This window comes from Erinaceus europaeus, chromosome X, assembly GCF_950295315.1.
Source record: "Erinaceus europaeus chromosome X, mEriEur2.1, whole genome shotgun sequence".
Classification (NCBI taxonomy): domain Eukaryota; kingdom Metazoa; phylum Chordata; class Mammalia; order Eulipotyphla; family Erinaceidae; genus Erinaceus; species Erinaceus europaeus.
The window spans coordinates 85,107,623-85,135,252 of NC_080185.1; the positions used below are offsets into that span (position 1 = coordinate 85,107,623).

At 41.3% G+C, this 27,630-nt stretch overlaps 1 protein-coding gene across 4 annotated transcripts in view; it reads left to right on the forward strand.

Annotated features, from left to right (window-relative positions):
* The first annotated feature begins 2,871 nt into the window (after positions 1-2,871).
* FAM120C (family with sequence similarity 120 member C) overlaps positions 2,872-27,630 on the forward strand; it is a 423,297-nt gene continuing 398,538 nt past the window's right edge. For all 4 annotated transcript variants that reach the window (XR_009547634.1, XM_060183515.1, XM_060183514.1 and 1 more), the window contains exon 1: positions 2,872-3,645. Coding sequence is in view for 3 of the 4 variants with exons in the window: in XM_060183515.1 (XP_060039498.1) it covers positions 2,944-3,645 (702 nt within the window). In the remaining variant the exon portion in view is untranslated. The remainder of the gene's footprint in view (positions 3,646-27,630) is intronic.

Here is a 27,630-nt window from a genome sequence, read left to right on the forward strand (position 1 = left end):
ATTTATCATATCTCATTTCTCTGCCAGTTTTTTTTTTTTTTGTCAGAAGTAGTTTCTATCCCAACTCTAAAACAAAATGATACCAAGAATATTTTTTGTTTCACAGAAACCAATGCCATGAATGCCTCAAGGATATGGGACTTTGGGGCCAGGCAATAGTGTACCTTGTTAAGTGCATGCATTATAGTGTGCAAGGACCTAGGTTCAAGCAACTGGTCCCCACCTGCAGGGTGAAAGCTTCACTAATGGTCAAGTAGCTGTGAGTATCTTGCTGTCTCTTTCCCACGCTATCTCCCCCTCGCCTGTCAAATTCTCTGTTTCTAAGCAATAATAATAAAAAATATTACAAGAACAACTTTAAGAAAAGTATATGGGACTTTAACACAAGAAAATCACATATCTCTCATGTCTACTCTGAAATTCTGCATTTTTTCCTCTTTTTACATTCCCAGAAATCAGATTTCTCTGGTCCAATGCCAAATTTTAGAATGACATCCTGATCTTTGTTCACTTCCAATCCAATCATCTGTACGTATAGAATATGACAGGATTTTTTTTTTGCTGTTGTTTTGATGTCGTTCTCTCTCTCTCTCTCTCTCTCTCTCTCTATATATATATATATATATATATATAAATTTTGTTTTGCTTTTTGTTTTTTACCTCCAGGATTATCGCTGAATCTCATTGCCTGAGCTACAAATCCACCACTCCTGGAGGCCACTTTTCCCAATTTGTTGTCCTTGCTGTTGTTGTTTTTTTTAATTATCCTTATTTATTTATTGGATAGAGACAGCCAGAAATTGAGAAAAAGGGGGTGACAGAGGAGAGAGACAGAGAGGCACCTGCCATCCTTCACCACTCATGAAGCTTTTCCCCTGCAGATGGGGACCAGAGTCTTGAACCCAGGTCCTTGTGCATTGTAGTGTGTCACTTAACACCCTGTTGTTACTGTTGTCATTGCTGCTGCTGTTGTTGGATAGGATAGAGAGAAATTGAGACAGGAGGGGAATACAGAGAGGGAAACAGAAATATAGACAAATACAGACCTGCTTTACCGCTTGTGAAGTGACCCCCCTGCAGGTGGGGAGCTGGGGGTTTGAACTGGGATCGCTGTTCTGGTCCATGAGCTTCCCACCATGTGCGCTTAACACACTGAACTAACACTCGACCCCGGATTTATTTTTTTTTGACCTAGTGGCTGGATGGTGGTGCACTCAGTAGAGTGCACATGAGTGAGGACCAGGGTTCAAGCCTCTGGTCCTCACCTGCAAAATGGGTGGGGTGTTTGACAAGCAGTGGAGCAATGCTGTAGGTGTCTTTCCCTTCCTCTCTACCTCTCACTCTCTTGTCAAAAGAAAAATTTTAAAAAGCTGTTGACAGTAGTGGAGTTGTCATGCAGGCACTGAGCCCCAGAAATAAACCTAGTGTTAAAAAAAAATCAGAAGTCACTTATTGGCACTGATTCACTATCTACTTATTCTTGGCAATCTAAATTGTGAAAGAAATGAAAACACAATATTTTCCTTCAATGTGGTTGGGGCCAGGTTGCAACTTGTGTCACCACACAGCAAAGAAGCATATTACTGAACTGAGTTATTTTGGCAGCCTAACTTCACTCTTCTTTCATAAGTTCCTTTGTGGAGCTTGAAACTTTTTTTTAATGTTTACATATCAATAGATTATTCTCAAGTTTTATTGATCTTGACAACTCCTGGATTCCAGCACTTGAATTCTAACTCTTGAATAACAGTACCCCCCACTTGTCATTAAGTTGTACTACTCGCAGTACAGAGAATAGATCTTAGTTTTCCACTATCCTTCTGTATAAACAGTAGGTCCCAGAAGACAAGTGCCATATCAGAATCAATTTCAGAGTATATTGAAAATAGATTTTACAAAAAATTTTAACTCTGCATATCATAATTTACAAGAGAGCCCAGACAGATCAATTCACAGTGAGGCTTGGAAACAAAGTTCTCAACCAGAGAATGTTGTTGCTCAATGAGTACTAGAATGGTACAACATTACTTTATGTTGGTGCTTATCTCCCAGACTGAGGAAATCTTGAAGACAAGGCATACTCAATTTCATTTCATTTGTGCACTGCCTTGGTAAATGATGTGAATTCTGCTATTCATAAATTGGTATCAACACTTCCTCAAAAAATTACAGGAGCTAAAAGTAGAACTAAATAATCTGATACTTTTGTTCTTATGTTTCCTATGCGCTTTTTCATTAATTAAGAACCATGCAAATTACTTTTCTGCTGAAGGGAAAAAATCTCATTCCAGGGAAATTGTAATATAGTTTAGCAGAAATTCAATTAATCCACTCTGCTTCCTTTCCCATGATGCATCACTCCCCCAACTCTATCCTGGAAAAGACGTTAAACAGCCTGAAGCAATTAGGTAGATGCTAGAATGTGAATTTCAAACAGGTATCATGCTGTTACTTGTGACACTGTGAACTGTAAAGGCAGCTCCACAGCTGTATAGAGGCGACAGAGAATACTACAACTCCCAAGATGCCCCTGTGTCCCCCCCAACCCACCCAGCTCCCCCTCCTCCAGCAAGAAAGTGTGTATCAACAGAGAAGACGATGCAACATGGCTCCCGGAGCTGAAAGAAAGAGAATTCACCCTCTTTGGAGCGGTGAAAAGCGGTCAGAGAGGGGGTAAAAATGACCAGGAACTGTCACCTCCTTTATCCTCCTAGTCTCTCCAGAGTCCCGCAGAACTCACCGCCCCTCTCCACCCAAATCCAATCTATGGTCTCCTACTCGCCCCACCCAAATTCCTTCTCCCCCTTCCCCCCTCCCCTCGGGAATCCTTTTCCCGCCCCCTCGCCCCCCGCGGAGTGCGCACGCGCACGCCCCCAATCTCCCTTCCAGATCGCCGCCTAGTCTGCTCGCGCAGCCGCTGTCTCATCAGCCCACCGAGTAATCATGGGCGTCCAGGGCTTCCAAGAGTTCCTGGAGAAGCGGTGTCCCGGGGCCGTGGTGCCCGTGGACCTCCTCAAACTCGCGCGCACGGTTTCGCGCCAGCAGCAGCACCAACATCGCCAGCTGCCACCTACGGCGGCACTAGCAGCCAGGGCTTCACACTCCGCCAGAGGCTCCGCGCCTTTCCAACCACCGCTCCCGCCTGCTGCCTTGGGTGCCTACTCCGGTGGTGCAGGGCCGACTCGCTACCATCACCCCGCTCACCACTTCTACCACCATGGCCAGGCGCGCCCCGGGCTGCACCCGCCCCCGCCGCCGCCGCCTCCGCCGCCGCCCCCTCCGCTGCCCGGGGCCCGGGTGCTGGTAGACGCGGGTTCGGCGCTGCCGCGGCTTTATGGCGGCTACCAGACGGATTGGGTGTGTGGCGGCCAGTGGAACGCCATGCTGGGCTACTTGTCAGCGCTCTGTCAGGCTTGTGCCTATCCTGGCGGTGACGGCCTGGAGCTGGTGGTCATGTTCCCCGGGGGCCTGGGTAAGGACCGGCTGGCCGAGTGGGGCCGTCGGTGCCAGGCCGAGCGGCAGACAGCGCAGCTGATCGTGGGACACGTGGGCAACAAGGGCACCCCTCCTCCACGGGCCTGGTTCCTGCCACCGGCCTGCCTGAGCCACTGCGTGAGGCTAGCACTCATCCGCTTCCGGGTCAAGGTGAGGGAGGGGCCGGATCTTAAATTCTATGCTCCACACCTATTCCGTGTGAACTAAACACCTAACTACTTATCCGCCTTCCATCTGCCCATTCACCGCCTAACCAGCTAACCCACTTGCCTAACTATCCTCGACCATTTTACCCATCTACCCCACCCCGTCACGCCAGTTCGCTCACCTGCCTACCCGCATCTCTACCCAGACACCCCAATAATTCTTTTATCTTTGCTTCTCCCCACTTGACCTATTTCTAGGTTTTAGCTTGACTTGCCTCCTGTTGTATATCGCCTCAAGTTGAAACACTTAAGTTTTTCTAGTTGCCACGTCTCTCTTGCCAACCCTGTACCAGATTGGAGAAGTTAGCTGAGCACCTTCTATGATTTTCCTTGTTTTGACTAGTGCTTTTTTTTTTTTTTAACCCATCAATCTATTAATTTCAACATGGTTCTATCTCCTCCCTGCCTTAGCCTTAAACAGCCAAAACACCTCACTGATTCAGTTACTGTTCGGAAAGTATTAACCTACTGAGAGTAAGGACTTTAAAGTCTTGTACTGTTTCTGCCCAGGAAAAGTAAAAAATATCCATATGAAACTTCATTTTAATAGTATAAATGTTTATATGGTGATGCTTTACGGTATATTTTGTAAGCACAGTACCAAGAGTGTGCATCTGTGGGTCAGAATGGTTTAGGGAGGCTGATGTAAGTGGCAGAAAGAAGCAGAAACAAAATGGAATATCCAACAAGTATGTAAGACCTCATAGACAGTTCAATCCAATTTCTGCATGTAGTTGGGTCATTGCATATGGGCCCTGGGGAACAGTTTGGCAGTATCCCTAGTGCTTGGCACCGCAGCTGTTGCTCTGTTGCTTTCCCATGCTGTTAGGTTTCAAGTTCCTACGTGTAAAGAATAGCAAAGCTTTTCAAGGAAGATGGGCAGGAAGAAGAAAAAAGTAGTATAGTGTTGGGTGGGATGAAACCTCAGCTTCATTTTTCAACCCAGGTTCTTAGAGTTGCTCCCACAGATGACAGCACAGTAAATTGTGCAAATTGTCAACTAATGAAATTTTTCTGTGAGAAGTTCTGAGGAATTAATATCTACTGAAAGACCCATATAGAGAAACTTGAAGTAATCACAGAGTTTATCACTTGTGAAACCCAGTATAAAATCTGATGAGACTGGGTGATTATGTTTTTAATAATACAAATCCAAGTATGAGTTATACTAAAAAAAAAAAAAAGACACTCATTTGTTTGTCTTATTCACAGCTATATTTTGCAATTTTTTTTTCACTGCTACCATCAAAACTTAAAGACTAAACTTCATTGTCATAGTTAATCTGGTTGCTGGCAACAATAGTTAGCACTGAAAAAATGCCTACTTTGTGCCAGTTGCTAATCTATGTACTTTAAAAAAAATCTCCTTTGATCTTAATCAGAACCTGTTAAAGAGTATTATTCCTGTTTTCCAAATAAAGAAACTTAGGCACAGGAAAACTTACCCAGTCATCCAGAACAGGGATTTGTGCCTTGGCAGTATGACACCAAAGCTCATGCTCTTAAAAACAGTGTTCTAAATCAAATCTTTCTAAAGTGCCAGTATGATTGTATTGTCCCTGCGTTTGAGTACAATCTCCCCAGACTCTTGGGTAAGGACAGGCTTGGATCACTCATTGATATTCTTTATTTACTGAGTAATTGCTATAGTCTAGCTAGTATGCTGGTTTCAGAGAATTTAGAAGTAAATAAGGGGTCTCTACACATAGTAAGGTCAAGATTTATAAAAGAACAGACATATTGAAAACATTGTTGAGATACTGTGAACTGGTTATTTAAGATATGGCTCTTGCCCAGCTGGTATTAATAGTTCTACATAAAGAAATGGTAGGTGGAGGCTGCACAGATTTCTGCTTAGCCTTGAAAAGGTCTGGGAGGATACTTCAGATGGTGAAGAACAATGTGGAAATCTCTTTAACCAGAGCACTCCTCAGCTTTGATTTATGGTGGTACTAGGGATTGAACCTGGGGTGTTGAAGCCTCATGCACTAATAAAGCCTTTTTGCATAACCATTATGCTATCTCCTCAGCCCCTGAAATTATGTTTGTATGTATGCATGTATTTACTTACTTATATTTTATTTATAAAAAGGGAACACTAACAAAACCACAATTCCCACCACCAGAACTCTGTACCCCTTCCCTCCCCTGATAGCTTTCCTGTTCTTTAACCCTCTGGGAGTATGGACCCAAGGTCATTGTGGGATGCAGAAGATGGAAGGTCTGGCTTCTGTAATTGCTTCCCCGCTGAACATGGGCGTTGACAGGTCGATCCATACTCCCAGCCAGCCTCTCTCTTTCCGCAGTGGGAAGGGGTTCTGGGGAATCAGAGCTCCAGGACACATTAGTGGGGTTGTCTGTCCAGGGAAGTCTGATTAGCATCATGCTAGCTGGTGTTTATTTATTTTTACAAGAGCACTGCTCAGCTTTGCTTTATGGTACTGCAGGATTGAACCTGGGACTTGAGTCTCTGCATAACCATTTATAGCTTCTCGGTGCCTTCTGCACTAGGAATCCACTGCTCTTGGCGGCTTGTTTTTTTTTTTTTTTTTTTTTTTTACTCTTCATTCTATAGGACAGAAAGAAATTGAGAGAGAACAGGGGAAGAGAGAAATATAAGATAGTTTCCTTTTTCCCCCCAAATATCCCATCAGTCATCTTAGTTGAGAGCAATCCTAATATCAGTTTTTTTTTCATCACAGTGTCTCATTTTACATGTGTGTTCAACCAGGTATGCCACCACCAGGCCCACCACAGTGTCTCATTTTAAAAATCCCATCATTTTATTAAAAAATTAGATGGTTAATGTATGATAAAACAGTACAGTAAAATGGTAGGTTCTCAGTAATAGGTATTCTTATTTTCATTGTAATATTTCAACCTTGCAGTTTTGTAGTGGATTTAATAATAACTCTAAAGTTGCATTTGCATATGTACATGTTATCAGTGGGTGAAGTTCTTTTTCCTACTTCTGGTCAGTGATTGTTGTCTTTGTTGGAGTAATGGAGAATTTCCTGGATTACAGCCCAGACTTAAGTATTGGTTAATAACTGGTTATAGTTTGCCTTTTTTTTTTTTTGCCTCCAAGGTTATGGCAAGGACTTGATGCCTGCACTATGAATCCACTGCTCCAGGAGCCTTTTTTTTTTCCCCTTTTGTTGCCCTTGTTTATCGTTGTTGTTATTGCTGTTGTTGTTGTTGGATAGGACAGAGAGAAATGGAGAGAGGAGGTGAACACAGACACCTGCAGACCTGCATCACCGCCTATGAAGCGAACCCCCTGCAGGTGGGGAGCCGGGGGCTGGAACTGGGATCCTTATGTTGGTCTTTGTGCTTCACGTCATGTACGCTTAACCTGGTGCGCCACCGCCCAGCCCCCATAGTTTGCCCTTTTAAGGATCATTCAGAAATCTTGAAATAGCTGCTTTTCATTTGGAGGGTTTGTATGCCTATCATTTCTTTTAATAGATAACTTCATTAGGAAATGTTGATTTACAAAAATTGTTGGCACCAGTGTACAATTTCATGTCTCCCTGTGATAGCTGTCAGCACACTACACCCTCTACCATCTTGTTTTCTTTTTCTGCCACTGGGTTCCTTCAGCCCCTTCCTACTTCCCTTGGTTAATTTTCTTGAATTTACTGCAACACACCATATCTACTAGAGTTTTGTTGTGTGTTTTCTTTCTTTGTTTCTTTCCTTTTCTTTTTTCTTTTTTTTTTTTTTTTGCCTCCAGGGTTATTGCTGGGGGGGGCTCCGTGCCTGCACTACAAATCCACTGGTCCTGGAGGCTATTTTTTCCCTTTTGTTGCCTTTTTTGTTTATTGTTGTTGTTGTTATTGTTGTTATTGATGTCATCATTGTTGGATAGGACAGAGAGAAATGGAGAGAGGAGGGGAAGAGTGAGAGAAAAAGACACCTGGCAGACCTGCTTCACCGCTTATGAAGTGACCCTCTGCAGGTGGGGAGCTGGGGCTTGAACCCGGATCCCTACGCCGGTCGTTGCGCTTTGCGCCAGGTGCATTTAACCCGCTGTGCTACTGCTCGGCCCCCTTAAAGTTTTTTTTTTTTAAATAAGAGTGATTAACTCTTTTTTAAATTTATTTTATTTATTATTGGATGGAGTCAGAAATTGAGACGAGACAGGGAGGTAGAGAAACACCTGCAGACCTGCTTCACCACTTGTGAAGCTTTCCCGCTGCAGGTGGGGGCCCAGAGCCTGAACCTAATACCTTGCTCACTGTAATGTGTGCACTTAGCCAGGTGCACCACCCGCCTGGTCCCTCTTCCTTTATTTCTTAAATTCCACCTATGAATGAGACCATCTGGTATTGCCCTTCTGACTTATTTCAGTTTAACTTGCTTCGTTCAAGTTCCACCCAAGTTGTAGCAAAAGAGAAAATATGTCAATATTTCTTAGGGCTGAGTAACAATATAGGTATATATCACAACTTCCTTAAGCTCTCATCTTTCCTTAGATATTTCAGTTGCTCCCAAATCTGTGCTATTATGAATACTGCTGCAGTATGCATAGATTTTTTTTTTGAAGATTTTGCTTTAAAATAGCTACCTAGGGGAGTCAGGCAGTAGCGCAGCAGGTTAAGCTCAGGTGGCCCGAAGTGCAAGGACCAACTAAGGATCCTGGTTCGAGCCCCCGGCTCCCCATCTGCAGGGGAGTTGCTTCTGTCTTCCCCTCGTCTCTCCATTTCGCTTCTCTCTTCCCATCCTCCCTCCATTTCGCTTCTGTCTTCCTCTCCTCTCTCCATTTCTCTGTCCTATCCAACAACGACGACATCAGTAACTACAACAATAATAAAAAATAACAAGGGCAACAAAAAACTAAATAAATATTTAAAAATTTAAAAAAAGGGGTCAGGCGGTAGTGCAGCGAGTTAAGTACACGTGGTGGAAAATGCAAGATCGTAGTAAGGATACAGGTTCAAGCCCCTGGCTCCCTACCTTTGGGGGAGTCGCTTCACTGGCGGGTCTGCAGGTGTCTATCTTTCTCTCCCCCTCTCTATTTTCCCCTCCTCTCTCCATTTCTCTCTGTCCTATCCAACAATGAACAACATCAACAACAACAATAATAACCACAACAAGGCTACAACGACAAGGGCAAAAAAGGGGGGGGGTGGCCTCCAGGAGCAGTGGATTCATGGTGCAGGCGCTGAGCCCTAGCAATAACCCTGGAGGCAAAAAAATAAAAATTAAAATTAAAAATGGCTATCTAGGAGAGAAATTGGCAAATCATATGGCAGATTTATTTAAAAAATGTTTTTGTATTTATTTATTTATTCCCTTTTGTTGCCCTTGTTTTATTGTTGTAGTTATTATTGTTGTTGTTACTGATATTGTTGTTGTTGGATATGATAGAAATGGAGAGAGAAGGGGAAGACAGAGAAGGGGAGAGAAAGATAGACACCTGCCAACCTACTTCACCGCCTGTGAAGCGACTCCCCTGCAGGTGGGGAGCCAGCCGGGGGCTCGAACCGATATCTTTCTGCTGGTTCTTGTGCTTTACACCACATGCGCTTAACCCACTGCGCAACCGCCGGACTCCCTGCAGATTTATTTTTAATATGTTGAGGAATCTCCAGGAAATTTTCTAGGGGGACCAATTTGCATTGCCACCAACAGTATAACAGTGTTCCTCTAGCACTTTTTTCTGTCCTCCTTAATGTATGTAATTCTTTTCTTTCTTTTTTTTTTTTTGCCTCCAGGAATATCTCTGGGAATTGATGCTGGCACTATAAATCCACTGCTTCTGGTGGCCATTTTTTCCACTTTATTGGATAGGACAGAGAGAAATTGAGAGAGGAGAAAGAGAAATAGAGGGGAGAGAAAAAGACCTGCTCCGTAGCTCGTGAAGCATAGTCTCTGCAGGTGGGGAGTCGGGGACTCAAACCCAGATTCTTAAGCGGGTTCTTTCTGTACTTATACCTGTGCGCCACCACCCTCCTATGTATGTAATTCTTACAACCTCCCTTTCTTTTGACTGAAATGCAACTGTTTCAGAATAAGCTGAGCTGGAGCTCCAGTGGCGCAATTGGTTAGCGCGCCGTACTTATACAGAATAAGCTGAGCTATTTTCATTTTTCATCTCCTTGATTTTGTTATTCAGACTAGACCATGAGATGGACTTTCTTCTCAGTCTCATTTTTACTTGTGGTAGAAAAAATAGAAATGGAAGTATTAAACAATTTGCTTTAGACAAATTTGGACTTAGGATGGGGTGGATTTTTGTCTTTTGGGTTGAATTCATTTGTATATTCTGCAAACTTTTGTAAGTGGTAAATGTGAGTAGTAGAAAAAGTAAGCAGAATCCCCCAAATTCCTGCCTGACTTCTTCCTAAGGGTCTAAGAAGTAGAAAAACCTAAAGTAATTTTAGAATGTTGTTTGGGAGATGAAGTGGGTGACCAAGCAGAAGAATGCTTAATGTCTGTGGGATGGGGGGTAAACCTTGGCAGTTTTAATTCTTTTCTTTTGAAAAAGAAATTTTATTTAATAATGAGGTAGAGAGTTTCAGACAAGAGCGAGAAACACCAGTGTATCTGGTAGACTTGACTAGAATTCTGATGCACAAATCCTGTGCTCTACCAATTGAACTCAGTAGCTGGGAGTTGGTGCTGGCTTCTGGTGGCCTTTATTTATTTATTTATTTATTTATTTTAATAGGACAGAAAGAAGTTGAGAGGGGCATAGGAGATAGAAAGAAAGAAAGACACCTGTAGACCTGCCTCACCACTCCTGAAGCGTTCCTGCTGCAGGTGGGGAGCAGGGGGCTCAGACCCAGTACTATGTGTGCTTAACTGGGTGCACCACCAACTGTCCCCATGCTATAATTCTTTAGAGTGGGCTCAGTTATGAAGACTGGTGAGTTTAATTACAGAAAAATATTAAGGTGCAGGGGGTCAGGCAGTGGAGTGGAGCACTGGGTTAAGTCCACATAGTATTTGTAAAGCACAAGGACCCATGGAAGTAATCCAGGTTGGAGCCCTTTGTTCCCCACCTGCAGGTGGGGGAGGGGTGTCGCTTCACAAGCGATGAAGCAGGTCTACAGGTATCTCTCTATCTCTCTCCCTGTCTATGTCCCCTTCCTCTCACAGTTTCTCTCTGTCCTATCCAATAAAATGAAAAGAAAGAAAAAAAGGACTCAAGGAGCAGTGGATTTGCGGTGCTGGCACCTAGCCCTTGTGATAACCCTGGAGGCAAGAAAATAAATATTAAGGTGCCGTAGTTGGATGTGGCAAAAATTAGGTTGATGAGACATAAATGGCCAGAGACTGAGAAATCGGACTAAGAACTGATGCCATTTTGTACTTTTGTTCTCTAGAATAAATTTAGCAATAGTTGCCTCCTAATTATTTACTTATCCTTAGTAGGATACATCCTAAAAAGTCAATTACTCTTCTAGGTAATCTAATGGTAGGAAAAATGTTGATGCTGACAATCCTTATTACTTAAATACAAAATAGGTTATAAAATGCCTTTTATTTATCTTGCTGAGTGGTAGGTAAAAATTCTTGTTTTCGGGGGCTGGGTGGTAGCACTGTGGGTTAAGGGCACATGGCGCAAAGCGCAAGGACTAGCAAGGATCCCTGTTCGAGCCTCCGGCTCCCCACCTGCAGGGAGATCGTTTCATAGGCAGTGAAGCAGGTCTGCAAGTGTCTATCTATCTCTCCCCCTCTGTCTTCCCCTCTTCTCTCCATTTCTCTCTGTCCTATCCAACAACAATGACAGAAATAACAACAAGGGCAACAAAAGGGGGGGATAGCCTTCAGGAGCAGTGGCTTCATAGTTCAGGCACCAAGCCCCAGCAATAACCCTGGAGTTAAAAAGAAAATTGTTTTCTATCCTGCTAAAATTCTTTCACACAATCCCACTCTCTTGTCTGAAACTCTCTACCTCATTATTAAATAAAATTTCTTTTTCAAAAGAAAAGAATTAAAACTGCCAAGGTTCAGGAGTGGTGAGGCAGGTCTACAGGTGTCTTTCTTTTTTTCTATCTCCTATGCCCCAGTCTTCATAACTGAGCCCACTCTAAAGAATTATAGCATGGGGGCAGTTGGTGGTGCACCCAGTTAAGCACACATAGTACTGGGTCTGAGCCCCCTGCTCCCCACCTGCAGCAGGAACGCTTCAGGAGTGGTGAGGCAGGTCTACAGGTGTCTTTCTTTCTTTCTATCTCCTATGCCCCTCTCAACTTCTTTCTGTCCTATTAAAATAAATAAATAAATAAATAAATAAAGGCCACCAGAAGCCAGCACCAACTCCCAGCTACTGAGTTCAATTGGTAGAGCACAGGATTTGTGCATCAGAATTCTAGTCAAGTCTACCAGATACACTGGTGTTTCTCGCTCTTGTCTGAAACTCTCTACCTCATTATTAAATAAAATTTCTTTTTCAAAAGAAAAGAATTAAAACTGCCAAGGTTTACCCCCCATCCCACAGACATTAAGCATTCTTCTGCTTGGTCACCCACTTCATCTCCCAAACAACATTCTAAAATTACTTTAGGTTTTTCTACTTCTTAGACCCTTAGGGAGAAATCAGGCAGGAATTTGGGGGATTCTGCTTACTTTTTCTACTACTCACATTTACCACTTACAAAAGTTTGCAGAACATATAAATGAATTCAACCCAAAAGACAAAAATCCACCCCATCCTAAGTCCAAATTTGTCTAAAGCAAATTGTTTAATACTTCCATCTCTATTTTTTATTTTGTATATTCTTTTTTGCCTCTAGGGTTATTGCTGGAGCTCAAAGCCTGCAGTATGAATCCACTGCTCCTGGAGGCCATTTTTTCCCATTTTGTTGCACTTGTTGCAATTGTTGTTATTGTCGTTGAGTAGGACAGAGAGAAATGGAGAGAGGAGGGGAAGACAGAGAGGGAGAGAGAAGACACCTGCAGATCTGCTTCACCTCTTGTGAAGCAACCCCCCTGCAGGAGGGGAGCAGGGAACTCAAACTGGGATCCTTACTCCCGTCCTAGTTTTGCGCCATGTGCGCTTAACCTGCTGCACTACCGCCCAGCTCCCACATTTTAAAAAATATTTTATTTATTTATTAATAAGAAAGATAAGAAGATAGATAGAAATAACCAAACATCACCCTGGTACCTGTACTACAAGGGATCTAACTCAGCACCTGGTGCTTGGGAGTCCATTGGCCTTACCCACTGCACCACTTTCTGGAGCACTTTTTTTTTAAGTTTATTCTTTTTTTTTAAACTTCTATTTTCATTGTTTTATTATTATTATTTATTTATTTGTTATTGGATAGAGACAGAGAGAAATTGAGAGAGAAGGGGGAGTTAGAGAGGAAGAGAGACACCTGCAGACCTACTTCACGGCCTGTGAAGCGACTCCCCTACAGGTGGGGAGCCAGGGACTTGAACTGGGATTCTAACTGGTCCCTGCACTTTGCCCCACGTGCGCTTAACCCGCTGCGCTATCGCCCGACTCCCGGAGCACTTTTTTTTTTTTTCTACAGTGATTTTTTTCTTTTGACAGGACAAAGAGAAATAAAGAGTAAGAGGGTAAGATAGAGAGGGAGAGAGAAACATAGACACCTGAAGATCTGTTTCACCACTCATGAAGCTTCCAACATGTAGGTGGGTAGTGGGATCAGACCCAGGCCCTTGTGCATAGAAATACTTGAGCTTAACCTGGTGCACCACTGCCTGCTCCCCTATTTTGTACATTCCTGGGTAAGAATATGCACCTTTATTGGTAATAATAATGTGCGTAGATACTTAAAAATATACAGTAAGTAGATTTAGTTTTTTCCAGCATTATAATATTACCAGTAAAAGTCAATTGTAAGCTAACTGCCAGGTGTGTCATGTAATAATGTTATAGGAATTCAAAAGTATCAATATGTTCTGTGTTTTTTAATTTTTTATTATCTTTATTTATTGGATAGAGACAGCCAGAAATCTAGAGGGAAGGGGGAGATAGAGAATTAAAAGAGAGAGAGACTTGCAGCACTACTTCGCCTCTTGTGAAGCTTTCCCCCTGCAGGTGGAGACTGGGGACTTGAATCTGTGTCCTTGCTCATTGTAAAGTTTGTGCTCAACCAGGTGCGCCACCACCCACCCCACCCCCATTCTGTTTTTATACTTTAGTTTTCAAATAAAAAATGTATATATTTCAAATAAAAATGTATATATATATATATTTCAAATTTAAAAATTGTATATATATATATCCACAGAATTATCACTGTTTGGGACTTGATGCTTGCACTACGAGTACACTACTCCTGGCAGCTATCCCCCCCACGTTTTGTTTTGTTTGTTTTTTGTTTTATTTGATAGGGCAGAGAAAAATTGTGAGAGGGAGAGGGACACCTGCAGCCCTGTTTCACTGCTTGTGAAGCCTACCCCCTGCAGGTAGGGAGTGGGAACCTGAACCTGTCTTCTGTATTTATAGTCGAGTTGTTTTTTTTGTTAAGAGTACACAAATAATTATATATATATTTCCCACATATATGTGTATATAATTCCCCTTTACTTTTAATTTCATTAGTCATTATCCCCATATCATCATTATTTCCTTTTTAAAAATTTTTATTAATTTATTCCCCTTTGTTGCCCTTGTTGTTTTATTGTTGTAGTTATTATTGATGTCGTTGTTTTTGGATAAGACAGAGAGAAATGGAGAGAGGAGGGGAAGACAGAGAGGGGGAGAGAAAGACAGACACCTGCAAACCTGCTTCACTACATATGAATTGACTCCCCAGCAGGTGGGGAGCCAGGGGCTTGAAACAGCATCTTTACGCCAGTCCTTGCACTTTGCACCACCTGTGCTTAGTCTGCTGCGCTACCGCCTGACTCCCTCTTTTAACCATTAAAAAAAAAGAAGCCAATCCCTATTCTTTTATTGCTGCTTTATATCTAATGTCAACATTTTTAATCTACCACATCCATTTCTTTTTTCCCCCCTTTTGTTGCCCTTGTTGTTGTAGCCTTGTTATGGTTATTATTGTTGTTGTTGATGTAGTTCGTTGTTGGATTGGAGAGAAGAGGGGAAGAGAGAGAGGGGGAGAGAAAGATAGACACCTGCAGACCTGCTTCACCGCCTGTGAAGCGACTCCCTTGCAGGTGGGGAGCCAGAGACTAACCGGGATCTTTATAGGGGACCTTGCACTTTGCACCACATGCGCTTAACCCGCTGCGCTACCGCCCTACCCCCCTGTTTCTAGTCTTACCTTTATTGGTCCTCTTTGAGATTATTAACACTATTGAGCCATCCTTTCCATGGCTTTTCTGCCTCATATTCAGTAAACCTGCACACTTCTGACTCTCATTATGAATCTCTAGTTATTTCTTCTCCGTCCCCCAAGTTATTCCTTATCCTCTACTTTCTTTTTATTTTTTTTTCCTCCAGGGTTATTGCTGGGGCTCAGTGCCTGCACCATGAATCCATTGCTCCTGGAGGCCATCCCCCCCCTTTTTTGCCCTTGTTGTAGCCTTGTTGTGGTTATTATTGTTGTTGATGTCGTTCGTTGTTGGATAGGAAAGAAAGAAATCGAGAGAGGAGAGGAAAACAGAGGGGAAGAGAAAGATAGACACCTGCAGACCTGCTTCACCGTATGTGAAGCAACTCCCCCAAAGGTGGGGAGCTGGGGGCTCGAACTGGGATCCTCACACCAGTCCTTGGACTTTGCTGCAGCCCAACCCCCTACTTGCTTTCTTAAGCAGTGATTTCTCAAAGGCTTTGTCCTAATTGTAACCTACATTCTAAGCAATTTTATCCATTATTGTGGCTTTAAATACTAACTATATTCTTCCTCTATCCCACCCTTCAAGCCCTCTTGAGCTTTTTTTCCTACCATGGTTATCACTGGGATGTTGTGTTTACAGGATGCCTCAGCTCCTGGAGACTTTTTTTCTTTTTTCCTGGTTGGTGAGTGACAGAAATAGAGCAGGGGGGTCGGGCGGTAGTGCAGTGGGCTAAGTGTATATGGGGTGAAGTGCAAAGATCAGCATAAGGATCCGGGTTCCAGCCTCCTGCTCCCCACCTGCAGGGAGGTCGCTTTAATAGCGGTGAAGCAGGTCAGCATGTGTCCATCTTTCTCTCCCCCTCTTTATTGTCCCCTCCTCTCTCGATTTCTCTCTGTCCTATCCAGCAATAACAACATCAATAACAACAATAATAACCACAACAACGATAAAACAACAAAGGCAACAAACGGGGAAAAAATGGCCTCTGGGAGCAGTGGATTCATGGTGCAGGCACTGAGCCCCAGCAATAACCCTGGAGGCAAAGAAAAAAAAATAGAACAGGACAGACAGTGGTCCACTGCTCATAAATTTCCTCTTCTGAAGGCATTCCTGTGTGGTGGCTAGGAGCTCCCGTCCAGTTTCTTGAGCATGATTCTGTTTGTGGTTTTTTTACCCTTTATGTGATGCTGGGGATCAAACTCAGGACCTCATTCATGGCATGCATTCTGCTATTGATCTGCCTCCCTGGCCCAATATTAATTAATTAATTAATTTAGATTAATAGTCTATGTATGAGGGAACAAGTAAGAGAGAACCAGAGGGAGTTGGGCGGTAGTGCAGTCAGTTAAGCCTAAGTGGCACGAAGCACAAGGACCGACTAAGGATCCCGGTTCGAGGGCCCCTCCCTAAGCAGTGAAGCAGGTCTGCAGGTGTGTCTATCTTTCTCTCCCCCTCTCTGTCTTCCATTTCTCTCTGTCCTATCTAACGATGACATCAGTAACAACAATCATAACTACAACAACAATAAAAAAAGCAAGGACAACAATAGGGAAAACGAGTAAAATATTTTTTTAATTAGTTAATTGAGAGAGGGAGAGAACCAGAGCATCACTCTGGCTTATGTGAGGCTAGAAAATCAGACCTGAGACATCATGCATAAAAGTGTCCCAATCTACCACTGAGCCACCTCTCTGGCTACTAATTTAGTCTTTTTTTTTTATTCCCTTTTGTTGCCTTTGTTGTTTTATTGCCGTAGTTATTGTTATTGATGCCGTCATTGTTAGATAGGACAGAGAGAAATGGAGAGAGAAGGGGATGACAGAGAGAGGGAGAGAAAGACACCTGCTGACCGGCTTCACCGCCTGTGAAGCAACTCCCCTGCAGGTGGGAATCCAGGGACTCTAACCGGGATCCTTAAGGCAGTCCTTGCGCAAGCCCTTAACCCTCTGCGCTACCGCCCGACTCCCTAATTTAGTCTTTTTTTTTTTCCTCCAGGGTTATTGCTGGGCTCGGTGCCTGCACCATGAATCTACTGCTCCTGGAGGCCATTTTTTCTCCCTTTTGTTGCCCTTGTTGTTGTAGCCTCGTTGTGGTTATTATTATTACCATTGTTAATGTTCGTTGTTGGACAGGACAGAGAGAAATGGAGAGAAGAGGGGAAGACAGAGAGGGGGAGAGAAAGACAGACACCTGCAGAACTGCTTCACCGCCTGTGAAGCGACTCTCCTGCAGGTGGGGAGCCAGGGGCTCGAACTGGGATCCTTACGCCGGTCCTTGCGCTCTGGGCCACGTGCGCTCAACCCACTGTGCCACCGCCCAACCCCTTATTTAGTCTTTTTTTTAATGGGAGAATGAGCAGATACAGCACAACTTTATGATTCCTGGAGTTCCACATGATGTACCTTTGTTGCTCCCGTATGTTGTGCTAGGCAGTGAATTCAGGGCCTCATACATGATTGGCATGGGCTCTACCTTTCTTTTTATTTATTTATTTTCCCTTTTTGTTGCCCTTTTGTTTTTTATTGTTGTAGTTATTATTGTTGTTATTGATGTTGTTATTAAATAGGACAGAGAGAAATGGAGAGAGGAGGGGAAGGCAGAGAGGGGGAGAGAAAGATAAACACCTGCAGACCTGCTTCACCACTTGTGATGTGACTCCCCTGCAGGTGGGTAGCTGGGGGCTCCAACCGGAATCCTTACGCCCTTCCTTACGCTTTGTGCCGCCTGCACTTAACCCGCTGCTATCGCGGGACTCCCGGGCTCTACCTTTCAACTACCTCCACAGCCCCTCTCATGAACTTTATTTTTTATTTATTATTTTCTGATGTTTACTTAGTTATTCAAGATTGTTTTACAAAATTGTCAGATTTCATGGGTATTTTCGTACCTATGCAGTGCATGTAAATTACTACACATCCCACCAAAGTTATGTGCCCCCCAACCTGTCCCATCCCTATAACATTTGGAACATAGTTTTTCTTTTGAATTTTTTTATTTATTTATGAGAAAGATAGGAGAGAGAGAAAGAACCAGACATCACTGTGGCACATACGCTGCTGGGGATCAAACTCAGGACCTCATGCTTGAGAGTCCAAAGCTTTACCACTGCGCCACCTCCCGTGGAACATCTTTTTATCTTTCTACTACTTTATAGGTCACTTAAACCAAAACATAAACAAGGAGGAACTGTTTTTTTTTTAAAAAAAAAAAACAGCAAAACAAACAAACAAACCAAAAAAAAAAAAAAAAAAAAACACCCTTATGTAGCTTCCAGTATTCTCTTTCTGTGAATGGCAGAAACCATAAAATCCTTTTCTATTTCTTCACTCCCCTTCACTTGCCACGTTTTTTCTGGTTAATCTAACCTCAAAAATGTCTCCTTATGCCACTGTTGACCATCATCATGTCTTTCCTGAATCAGAAAAGCAACCTGATTTTTTTTCTTACCATTCTGTGAACTTCCACATTGCTGTCAGAGTTACCATTCTGAAAAACAAGCTGATTTTGTTGTTGCCCTGCCATTTCCAGACATCTCAAAATGCCTGTCAGTGCTTTTCACAAGCCCAATGCAGACTTAACTCTAACCTTTCCTGGTGATTACAGAGTGCCTACTTTTGTCCCTTGCTGGTTAAGTTTGAAATGTCCCAACCATTCTGAATATACCATATCCTTTCACATACTGCTTTTCTCATCTTGCTCTCATCTTTGCATAGCAAATATCTATTTAATCTTTTCCAAAAGTTATCACTATGAAACCTTTCCCAGACATCCTAAAGAGAGGTACATTTCTCAAAGAACTTAAAATAATAGGTGAATTTTGTAGCTGCATAGCAATGCAATTATAGAATGAATTCCTCCTTAGTGATCAATAATAATAACTACCACATAGACTTACCTAATATAGATATGTCATTTAATCCTCATAGACACCCACAGTTCACAGTATACACTAATATTAATTTTTTTTTCACCAGAGCACTATTCAGCTCTGGTTTATTGTGGTGCAGATAATTGAACCTAGGACTTTGGAGCCTCAGACATGAGAGTCTGTTTGTGTAACCATTATGCTATCTCTCCTATCCACTAATCTTGATTTTTTTTTTTTTTTTGCTTCCAGGGTTATTGCTGGGGTTCGGTGCCTATACTATGAATCCACTGCTCCTGGAGGCCATGTTTCCCATTTTTGCTGCCCTTGTTGTTACCCTTGTTGTTGTCATTATTATTATTGTCATTGCTGTTGTTGCTGGATAGGACAGGGAAATCGAGAGAGGAGGGGAGATGGAGAGGGGGAGAGAAAGATAGACACCTGCAGTCCTGCTTCACTGCTTGTGAATTGATCACCCTGCAGGTGGGGAGCCAGGGGCTCGAACCGGGATCTTTATCCCAGTCCTTGCGCTTCGTGCCATGTACACTTAACCTGCTGCGCTACCCCCCGACCCCCTAATCTTGATTTTTATTACTACCATTAAGACAGGTTCAACATAGTCACTGGCCCAAGGATGCAGTGCTAGGAAATTATTGGGCTATGCTACTAATCTGAATATATCTGACACAGAAATAACGAAATCTTTAATGTATCTCAAAATAATATAGTTGCATTTTAATGATGTTTCCTTTTTTAATTTCTCTATTGGGTAATTAATGTTTTACATTAGACAGTAAATATAATAGTTTGTCCATACATAACATTTCCCAGTTTTCCATAACAATACAAACCCCACTAGGTAGAGGACCTTTTTGGACCTGTATTCCCCCCCCCAGAGTCTTTTACTTTGGTGCAATATGCCAATATTTTCTTTTTTTATTTTTTGTTATTTATAAAATGGAGATATTGGGGCCAGATGTTGGCCCACCTGGTTAAGCACATGTATTACAATGCACAAGGACCCAGGTTCAAGCCACCTGTCCCCACCTGCAGGGGCAAAGCTTTGAAAGTGGTGAAGCAGTACTGCAGGTGTTTCTCTGTCTCTCTCCCTCTGTATCCCCCCCTCTTGATTTCTGACTGGCTGTCTCTATCCAATAAAGATTTAAAAAAATTAAAATGGAGATATTGACAAGACCATATGATAAGAGGGGTATAATTCCACACAATTCCCACCACCAGAACTCCCTATCCCATCTACCCTCTCCACCTTGAAAGCTCTATTTTTCTTTATCTCTGTGGGAGTATGGACCCAGGTTCATTATGGGGTGCAGAAGGTGGAAGGTCTGGCTTCTATAATTGCTTCTCCTCTGAACGTGGGCATTGGCAGGTCGATCCATATTCCCAGCCAGTCTCTTTCTCTAGTAGGGCAGGGATCTGGGAGGTGGGATTCCAGGACACATTGGTGGAGTTGTCTGCTCAGGGAGGTCTGGTTGGCATCATGGTAGTATCTGGAACCTGGTGGCTGAAAAAATAGTTAACATACAAAGCAAAACAAATTGTTGACTAATCATGAACCTAAAGACAAAAATATTGCATATGAAGATTTTGGGGGAGTCTTTGTTTTGGAAAAAGTTTGTAGGTCTATTTTAGATATAACCCAAGGGGCCCATGACTTTAGTAGTATGCAAATTTGACCCTTGCCTGCTAGCAAATAAGTCATACCCTTACAGAAAATGGATCAAGGACTTCCCAAATAGTATTCAGCTAGCAAGGGTACAACACTGCCTGCACTGCTCCATTGCCACCCCACAACCTACCAGAGTGTGCATATTGTTGCCACCAGAAACAGGCCCTAGCCTTCATTCATTCACACCCAATAGAAACAACTGCAACCTCAAATCTCGGGGTGCTACCCAGTCTGGTTCAACTTCAGTACTGTAGGTTTCTGTCAGGCATTTGTGACCATGAACATCTCATTATTTACTCTACCCACTCAGTCTTAGAACCCTTGCCCTGGTCCTTCTATGTTTAATGAAAACATAGAAGAAATTATCTTCTCTGACAGAGCAAGACAGAAGCCTAAATAATACCTCAAATTCATGAGAACTATGAAAACTTTCAAAGCAGTGGTCCAAATGATGCTTACTGAAATAAGTTCAATGGAAGAAAACTTCAACAAAGTCAGAGAGCCTATGAGATAAGTTATAACTAATCAGAGAAATAAAGAATGCAATAGCTGTACTAAAAAAAATATTGTAGTGTGAACCACTGGCAGAAAGACAGAAATCAAAGGTCAAAGTAGTGAACTGGATAATAGGGTAGGATAAACTATAATCAATGAAGAAAAAGAACTATAATGAGTATTATGAGAGAATTATGAGAAAATAGCAAGAACATCAATAGCATTATAGGGGTGATGGGGGAAGAGAATGAGACAGTATTCTTATTTGAAGAAATAATATGCCAAGACTTAACCCAAACTGGGAGAAGAGTAACTCTTAAGAATTAAATAAATAAACACCTAAATCAATGCACACAAAAACACATGATTAAAATCACAAAAATAAAGAGTCTGTAAAGAAGCAAGAAAAAAAAAAAGCAAAAAAACCACCTGTAAGGGAGCCTCTATAAGACTATCAGCTGATTTCTCCAGAGGAACTAAAGGCAGAATATTTTCAAAATTCTGAATGTGAAGACATCCAACTGAGAATACCTATAAGGTTATCACTCAGATCTGAAAAAGTAACAGTTTTTCAGACAAATTCATTACCTCTAAACTGGTCCTAGGGTAAGTGCTAAAGGAACACATAAAAAGAAAACACTGATCTTACTCACATGGGGGTAAATAATGAAGTAAAGTAAAGTCAAATGGAGACAAACCTTTGGACTAGAATTGCAGAACTGAGATTATCAAAGAGGATTGGATTGAAAGAGTGAAAGAAAAATAGACTTTGGTGAAGAAATATTGTTAATTTGATGTGGGTATGGTATGGTAATATATTTCAAAGATGTTTGAAATTAAACTTGTACAACATATATTGTTTTATAATACAAAATTGCTCCAAAAGCAAATTAGTTTTAAAAAATACCACCCTTTATCATGTGTGCCCATATTTTCCTTTTTTTAAAAAAAGACAACATTTAGGGGCTGGGAAGATAGCATAATTATTATGCATAAGACTTTCATACCTCAGGGTATAAGGTACCAGGTTCGATCCCCAACACCACCATAAGCCAAAACTGAGCAGTACTTTGGTTCCTTTATGTATATCTTTCTCTTTGTATTTCTCTGTCATTGAAAAATAATAAAAATATTTTTTAGTTAAAAATATTTAAGAAACTATAAACTCAGAGAAATTTGATAATAAAGTAGGTGATGTGATAAGTCCTATGGCCAAAAATAAAATAGCCAGAAGCTCATACATAGCCTAGTAAGGGAGATCAAGTAAGAAAATATAGTATGTGTCCCAAAAATCTATTCCCCTGCCCTTCTGCCAGAGCACTGCTCAGCTCTGGTTTTATGTGGTACAGGTTATTGAACCTGGGATTTAGGAGCCTTAGGCATAAGAGTCTCTTTGCATAGCCATTATGCTATCTACCTCTGCCCAGATGTTTTTTATTTCATTTTATTTTTTATTGAGGGATTAATGTTTTACAGTCAGCAGTAAATACAATAGTTTGTACATGCATAACATTTCTCAGTTTTCCACATAACAATACAACCCCCACTAGGTCCTCTTTCATCCTTTTCCAAGACCTGCACTCTCCCCCACCACCCACACCAGAGTCTTTTACTTTGCTGCAATCGACCAACTCCAGTTCAGGTTCTACTTGTGTTTTCTCTTCTGATCTTGTTTTTCAACTTCTACCTGTGAATGAAATCATACCATATTCATACTTCTGTTTCTGACTTACTTCACTTAACATGATTCTTCAAGCTCCATCCAAGAGGGGCCGAAAATGGTAAAATTGCCATTTTTAATAGCTGAGTAGTATTCCATTGTGTATATATACCACAACTTGCTCAGCCACTCATCTGTTGTTCGGCACCTAGATTTCTTCCAGGTTTTGGCTATTACAAATTGTGCTGCTATGAACATAGGTATACACAAATCTTTACGGATGGGTGTGTTGAGTTCCTTAGGCTATATCCCCAGGGGAGGAAATGCAGGATCATAGGATAGGTCCATTTCTAGCCTTCTGAGAGTTCTCCAGACTGCTCTCCAATGGGGTTGGACCAATTTACATTCTCACCAGCAGTGCAGGAGGTTTCTCTACCATTGTTGATCCAAGTTGAGGACAAGTTCCTATGGTAGGCCTACAAAGGGGTCTATTTTGTTGTTCCTGATAAAGTTGAACGGTAACAATTGAGAGAGGGATTTATTTGAGGTCTAGGCCCATCATGTCTGTTTGGGAATCTTAGGACTCCCTGAATAGGACCCCAGCTGATGGGGTGGCCTGATAGTGACTAAAGAGTCATCATTAAAGTATGCCAGTCTCTTGCCCTTATTCAGCTTTTGCAGTCCTTGCTTTGCTAAGGTTAGCTTTGGAGTGAGTGAGAGAACTTTAATAGGAAGTAGATGAGGAGGGTATCTAAGTCTAATTAGATACTATTTCATTAGGAACTTTATACTGACTCACTGCAGACTATTATGTACTTTTGCTTTCAGGTATATATTTTGCCCTAATTTATGGATACATGTGAACATATGCTCTATCTCACCGGATCTGGTCTATATCTAGGTTTTGGGACTTTGTTAGGAAGTGAACTGCCTGGAATGGAATTAGAGAATACTAAGGTGAAGGGTTGACATTCCACCCCTGATGTCTCTGGACACAATCTGAAGTGAAGCATGCTGAGGTGGTACTTGTTGCATTGATCTAGGCACTCAGTTATGCCCTGCCCTCAGAAACCATGAGAAAATAAATTTTTTTTCGAGACCCTAAGTTTTGGGAGTCATTTGTTACACAAAAATAAATAACTGTGATATTAACTGTTCTGCTGCTTGTATAAAGTATTTTTATGAGTATGAACTACTTGTAGGTATACCCATGAAAAGAAAATGAAATATACGAGGTCACTGTTAGAAATCTAAGAGAGGTTCTTTATGGAAATGATAGGTATTCCTCTATGAATAAAATGTTTCTGTTGAAAAAGTATACTTTAAAACACCATAAAAATCCATTGTATAAAATATTGTCACTCTACAGAAACTTAAGTGCTGAAACAAAAATGTTTTTTAAAAAGGAATTGGAATTAATAAGCTCTTTTTTATATTTAACATTGATAGTATTTTTTATTTGTAATAATGGGTTACAAGATTGTAAGATTACAGTATATAATTCCATACCACACCCAGCACCAGAGTTCTGTACTCTTACCCTCCCAAAAATAACCACTATAGTTCTCACAAGTCTTAGAAACATCGTTTGCTTCTCTTTTTTTCCAAGTTCATGTGTATCAGTTCTCTAGATCCCACATGATTGTAACCTTCTAGTATTTGTATTTCATTTCTTATTTTGCTAAGCATAATCACCTAGTTTCATTCATTCTGCCCCAACATTCACAATATTATTTAAAATCTAATTTTTAATAACTTCTTTACCCAGTCATCTCTTGCTGGGCATTTGGGCTGTTTCCACACTTTGGCTATTGTGAGTAAGGCAGCTATGAACATAGGGGTGTATATGCCGCTTTGAATTAGTGTTTCACGGTACTTTGCCTAGGAGTGATATCGCTGGGTCATAAGGTCATTCCATCTTTTTTAAGGACTTTCCATACAGGTTTCTACAGAGGCTACACTGGTTGGCATTCCCACCAGCATTGTATCAGAGCTCCTTTTATTGCTTTATTTACAAGTTTATTGTGTCAGATATGAAAATAACTGTTCCTGCACTTTTTTGTTGTCTATTAGCTTGTATGATAGTTTTCCATCCTTTCACTTTAAGTCTGGGTTTGTCCTGTTGAGTTAGGTGGGATTCCTGAAGAAAATATATGGTTGGGTTGTGTTTTCTGATCCATTTGCCTACTCTGCCTTTGGGTGGATGAATTCAGGCCATTCACATTTATTGATATTATAGATTTAAGATATTTTAATGCCATTTTTCTAAACCTTTATGACTGTTCAAAACCTATATGGCCTGTTTTGGGTGATGTTGTTACTATTTATAGGAGGCCTTTTAGAACTCCTTCCAGGGCAGGTTGGTGATGGTTGATTCCTTCAACTGTTGCTTGTCTCAGAAGGTTTTTACGCCTCCATCAAATCTGGATGGCAGTCTTAACAGGATACAATAGTTTTGGGTGAAAACCTTCTCATTGAGTATTCACTATATAGCTTGTCATTCTCTTCTGGGTTTTAGAGTTTATGTAGAGAAATTTGCTGGTAATCTTAAGGATTTTCCTCTGTATGTGACTCTGTTTTTCTCTTGCAGCCTTCAGAATCTTTTATTTATACTTACTCTGTTTATTCTAAATATGATGTACCTTGGTGTCTTTTGGACTGGGTCATTTCTGTTTGAATTCTTGAATCTTTGTTTTTTTGAGTGGGGAAGTTTACTGCTATTATCTCCTGTAGAATGCTTTATTCCCCTCCCTCTCATTCATCCTCTGGAAAGCCAGTAATGTATATATTACTTCTTTTGAAGCCATCCCATATGTCTCTTTTCTTTTCAATGTCTCTTAGTCGCTTTTTTAGTTCTCTTCTTTTTAGTTTTCTCTAATTCACTCTTATCTTGCTAATTCTATTTTCTGCCTCAGTTATTCTGTTCTCACTCCCCTCAGCTGTTTTCAGTAGTTCAACTATGTTACCCTGTTCAGATTTTGTATTAGCTTGTTCAGCTAGTTGTGCTCTAAATTCAGCTATTTTTGCTTTCAGCTCTCTAATTACCTCAGGATAGTTAGTTTTCTTTTAGAGTCTAATTTGTAGTTTCCCCATTTCTGATGATAATCCCTTCAAATATTTCCTCACTCCTGTGATTATTGCATCAGTTAGGTTTGGATGTTGTCCTCATTCTTATTTGCTTCCAGCTTGTTGAGATTTGTTTTCTGGGCTTTTGTCCAGGTTCATTTCTGCAATGTTTCTTTTTTGGTTTGACCATTATATTTGGTGTTGTTTGGAGTTTGTGCTCTGGGTGCTACTGATTATATGTGGTGTAAGGTGGTTTCTGATCAGTTGGTTCCTGGATCCTTGAAGCTGGTCACCTTTAGTGTGTTTCAGGAATGGTTGGAGCTGTTAGTTTAATGTTGACACAGCTGCTTTTGTAAGATGGGAGGTAAGGTCTTTGTGGCTTAATGAGTTTCTAAAGAAATCCTTGTTGTATTTTGTTGAGTTTTCATATGATTGCTTGTTGTTTTTCCTAGTTTATCGGGGCAGTCATGTGAAAAGCCTCCTTCCATAGCTACGCCTCGAGATGACAGGAGAGTAGGTTTTTATCCTGAGTCACTGTGCTGGTTCTTTAATGTTAATGTCAGTATAGGGTCTCCTTCTTATTGTTCTAGCCTATGTAGGACAACAGCAATGGAGACTCGAGAAGTCACAGTTGTAAATTGGTGACTTTTTAGGTGATTTTTTTTCCTTTTTAACAGTCTTTTGTTGATAAAACTCAGACCCAGAAGTGGTGTGTCTTAACCACCAATTTAATTTGGTGTCTGCCATCTCTGAGCACTGGCTTTTAGTTCTGTGAATCACTCACCCCCTTTCCATCCACAAGTCACATGGTTCTTTACACACCTGTGGCCTAGGTGATTTTCTTTTTTTTTTTTAACAGTTGTTTCTTTTTACAAATATTTTATTATCTTCATTTATTTATTGGATAGAGACAGCCAGAAATTGAGGGGCGGGGGGAGATACAGAGAAACACTTGTAGAGCCTTACCATTTGCAAAGCTTCCTCCCTGCAGATGGGGACTGAGGGCTCGAGCCTGGGTCCTTGTACATTATGACATGTGCACCCAACCAGGTGTGCCACCACCACCCAGCCCCAATAGTTGTTTCTTTAACTTGGACCTGTAAGTGGTGAACCTAAGCTGCCAATATACCAGGCTGGCACTAGCTGTTCCTGTGTATAGTCTTTTAGTCCTGGGAATCTCTCCCTCACTCCCTTTCTGTCCATGAGCCACACATGTTTATACTCACCTATAGTTTGGTGAATTTCTAAGAGTTACTGGTCATATTTTGTAGTTTTCGGGTGATTTTTATTGCTTTTTCCTCATTAATTGGGGAGAGTAAAACATTAACTGGGGAGAGTAAAACACGGCTGCTGCTGCTACTACATGGCCATGCCTCCAGAAGTCAATCAGTGTAGCAGAGTTCTTTTCGCCACAACTTTTCCAATGCCTAATAGAGATGGCATTGAAATTGAAGATTGCTTTTGGTAGAATGACCATTTTAATAATGTTTATTCCAATTAATATTATTCTATTAATAATATTTATTCCAATCCAGCAACAAGGAATATTTTTCCACTTCTGTGTGTCCTTCTCTAGTTGATTTAACAATGTTTTCTATTTATTATTGTAATGGTCCTTCACCTCCTTTGTCAAATTCACCCCAAAGTATTTTAAGTTTTTCAGTTTGATTATAAATGGGATTGAGTCTTATTTCTCTTTCCTCTGACTCACTGTATAAAGAAATGCTGACAATTTATGTGTATTTATTTTGTATCCTGCTACTTTACTAAACTTCTTATTTCTAGTAGTTTTTTTTTTTTTAGAGTCTAAGGGTTCTTTAGGTATATAATTATGCCATCAGTAAATAATGATAGTTTGGTTTCTTCCTTTTCAACCTGTATACCTTACCTGTATACCTTTGATATCTCTTTCTTGTCTGAGTGCAGT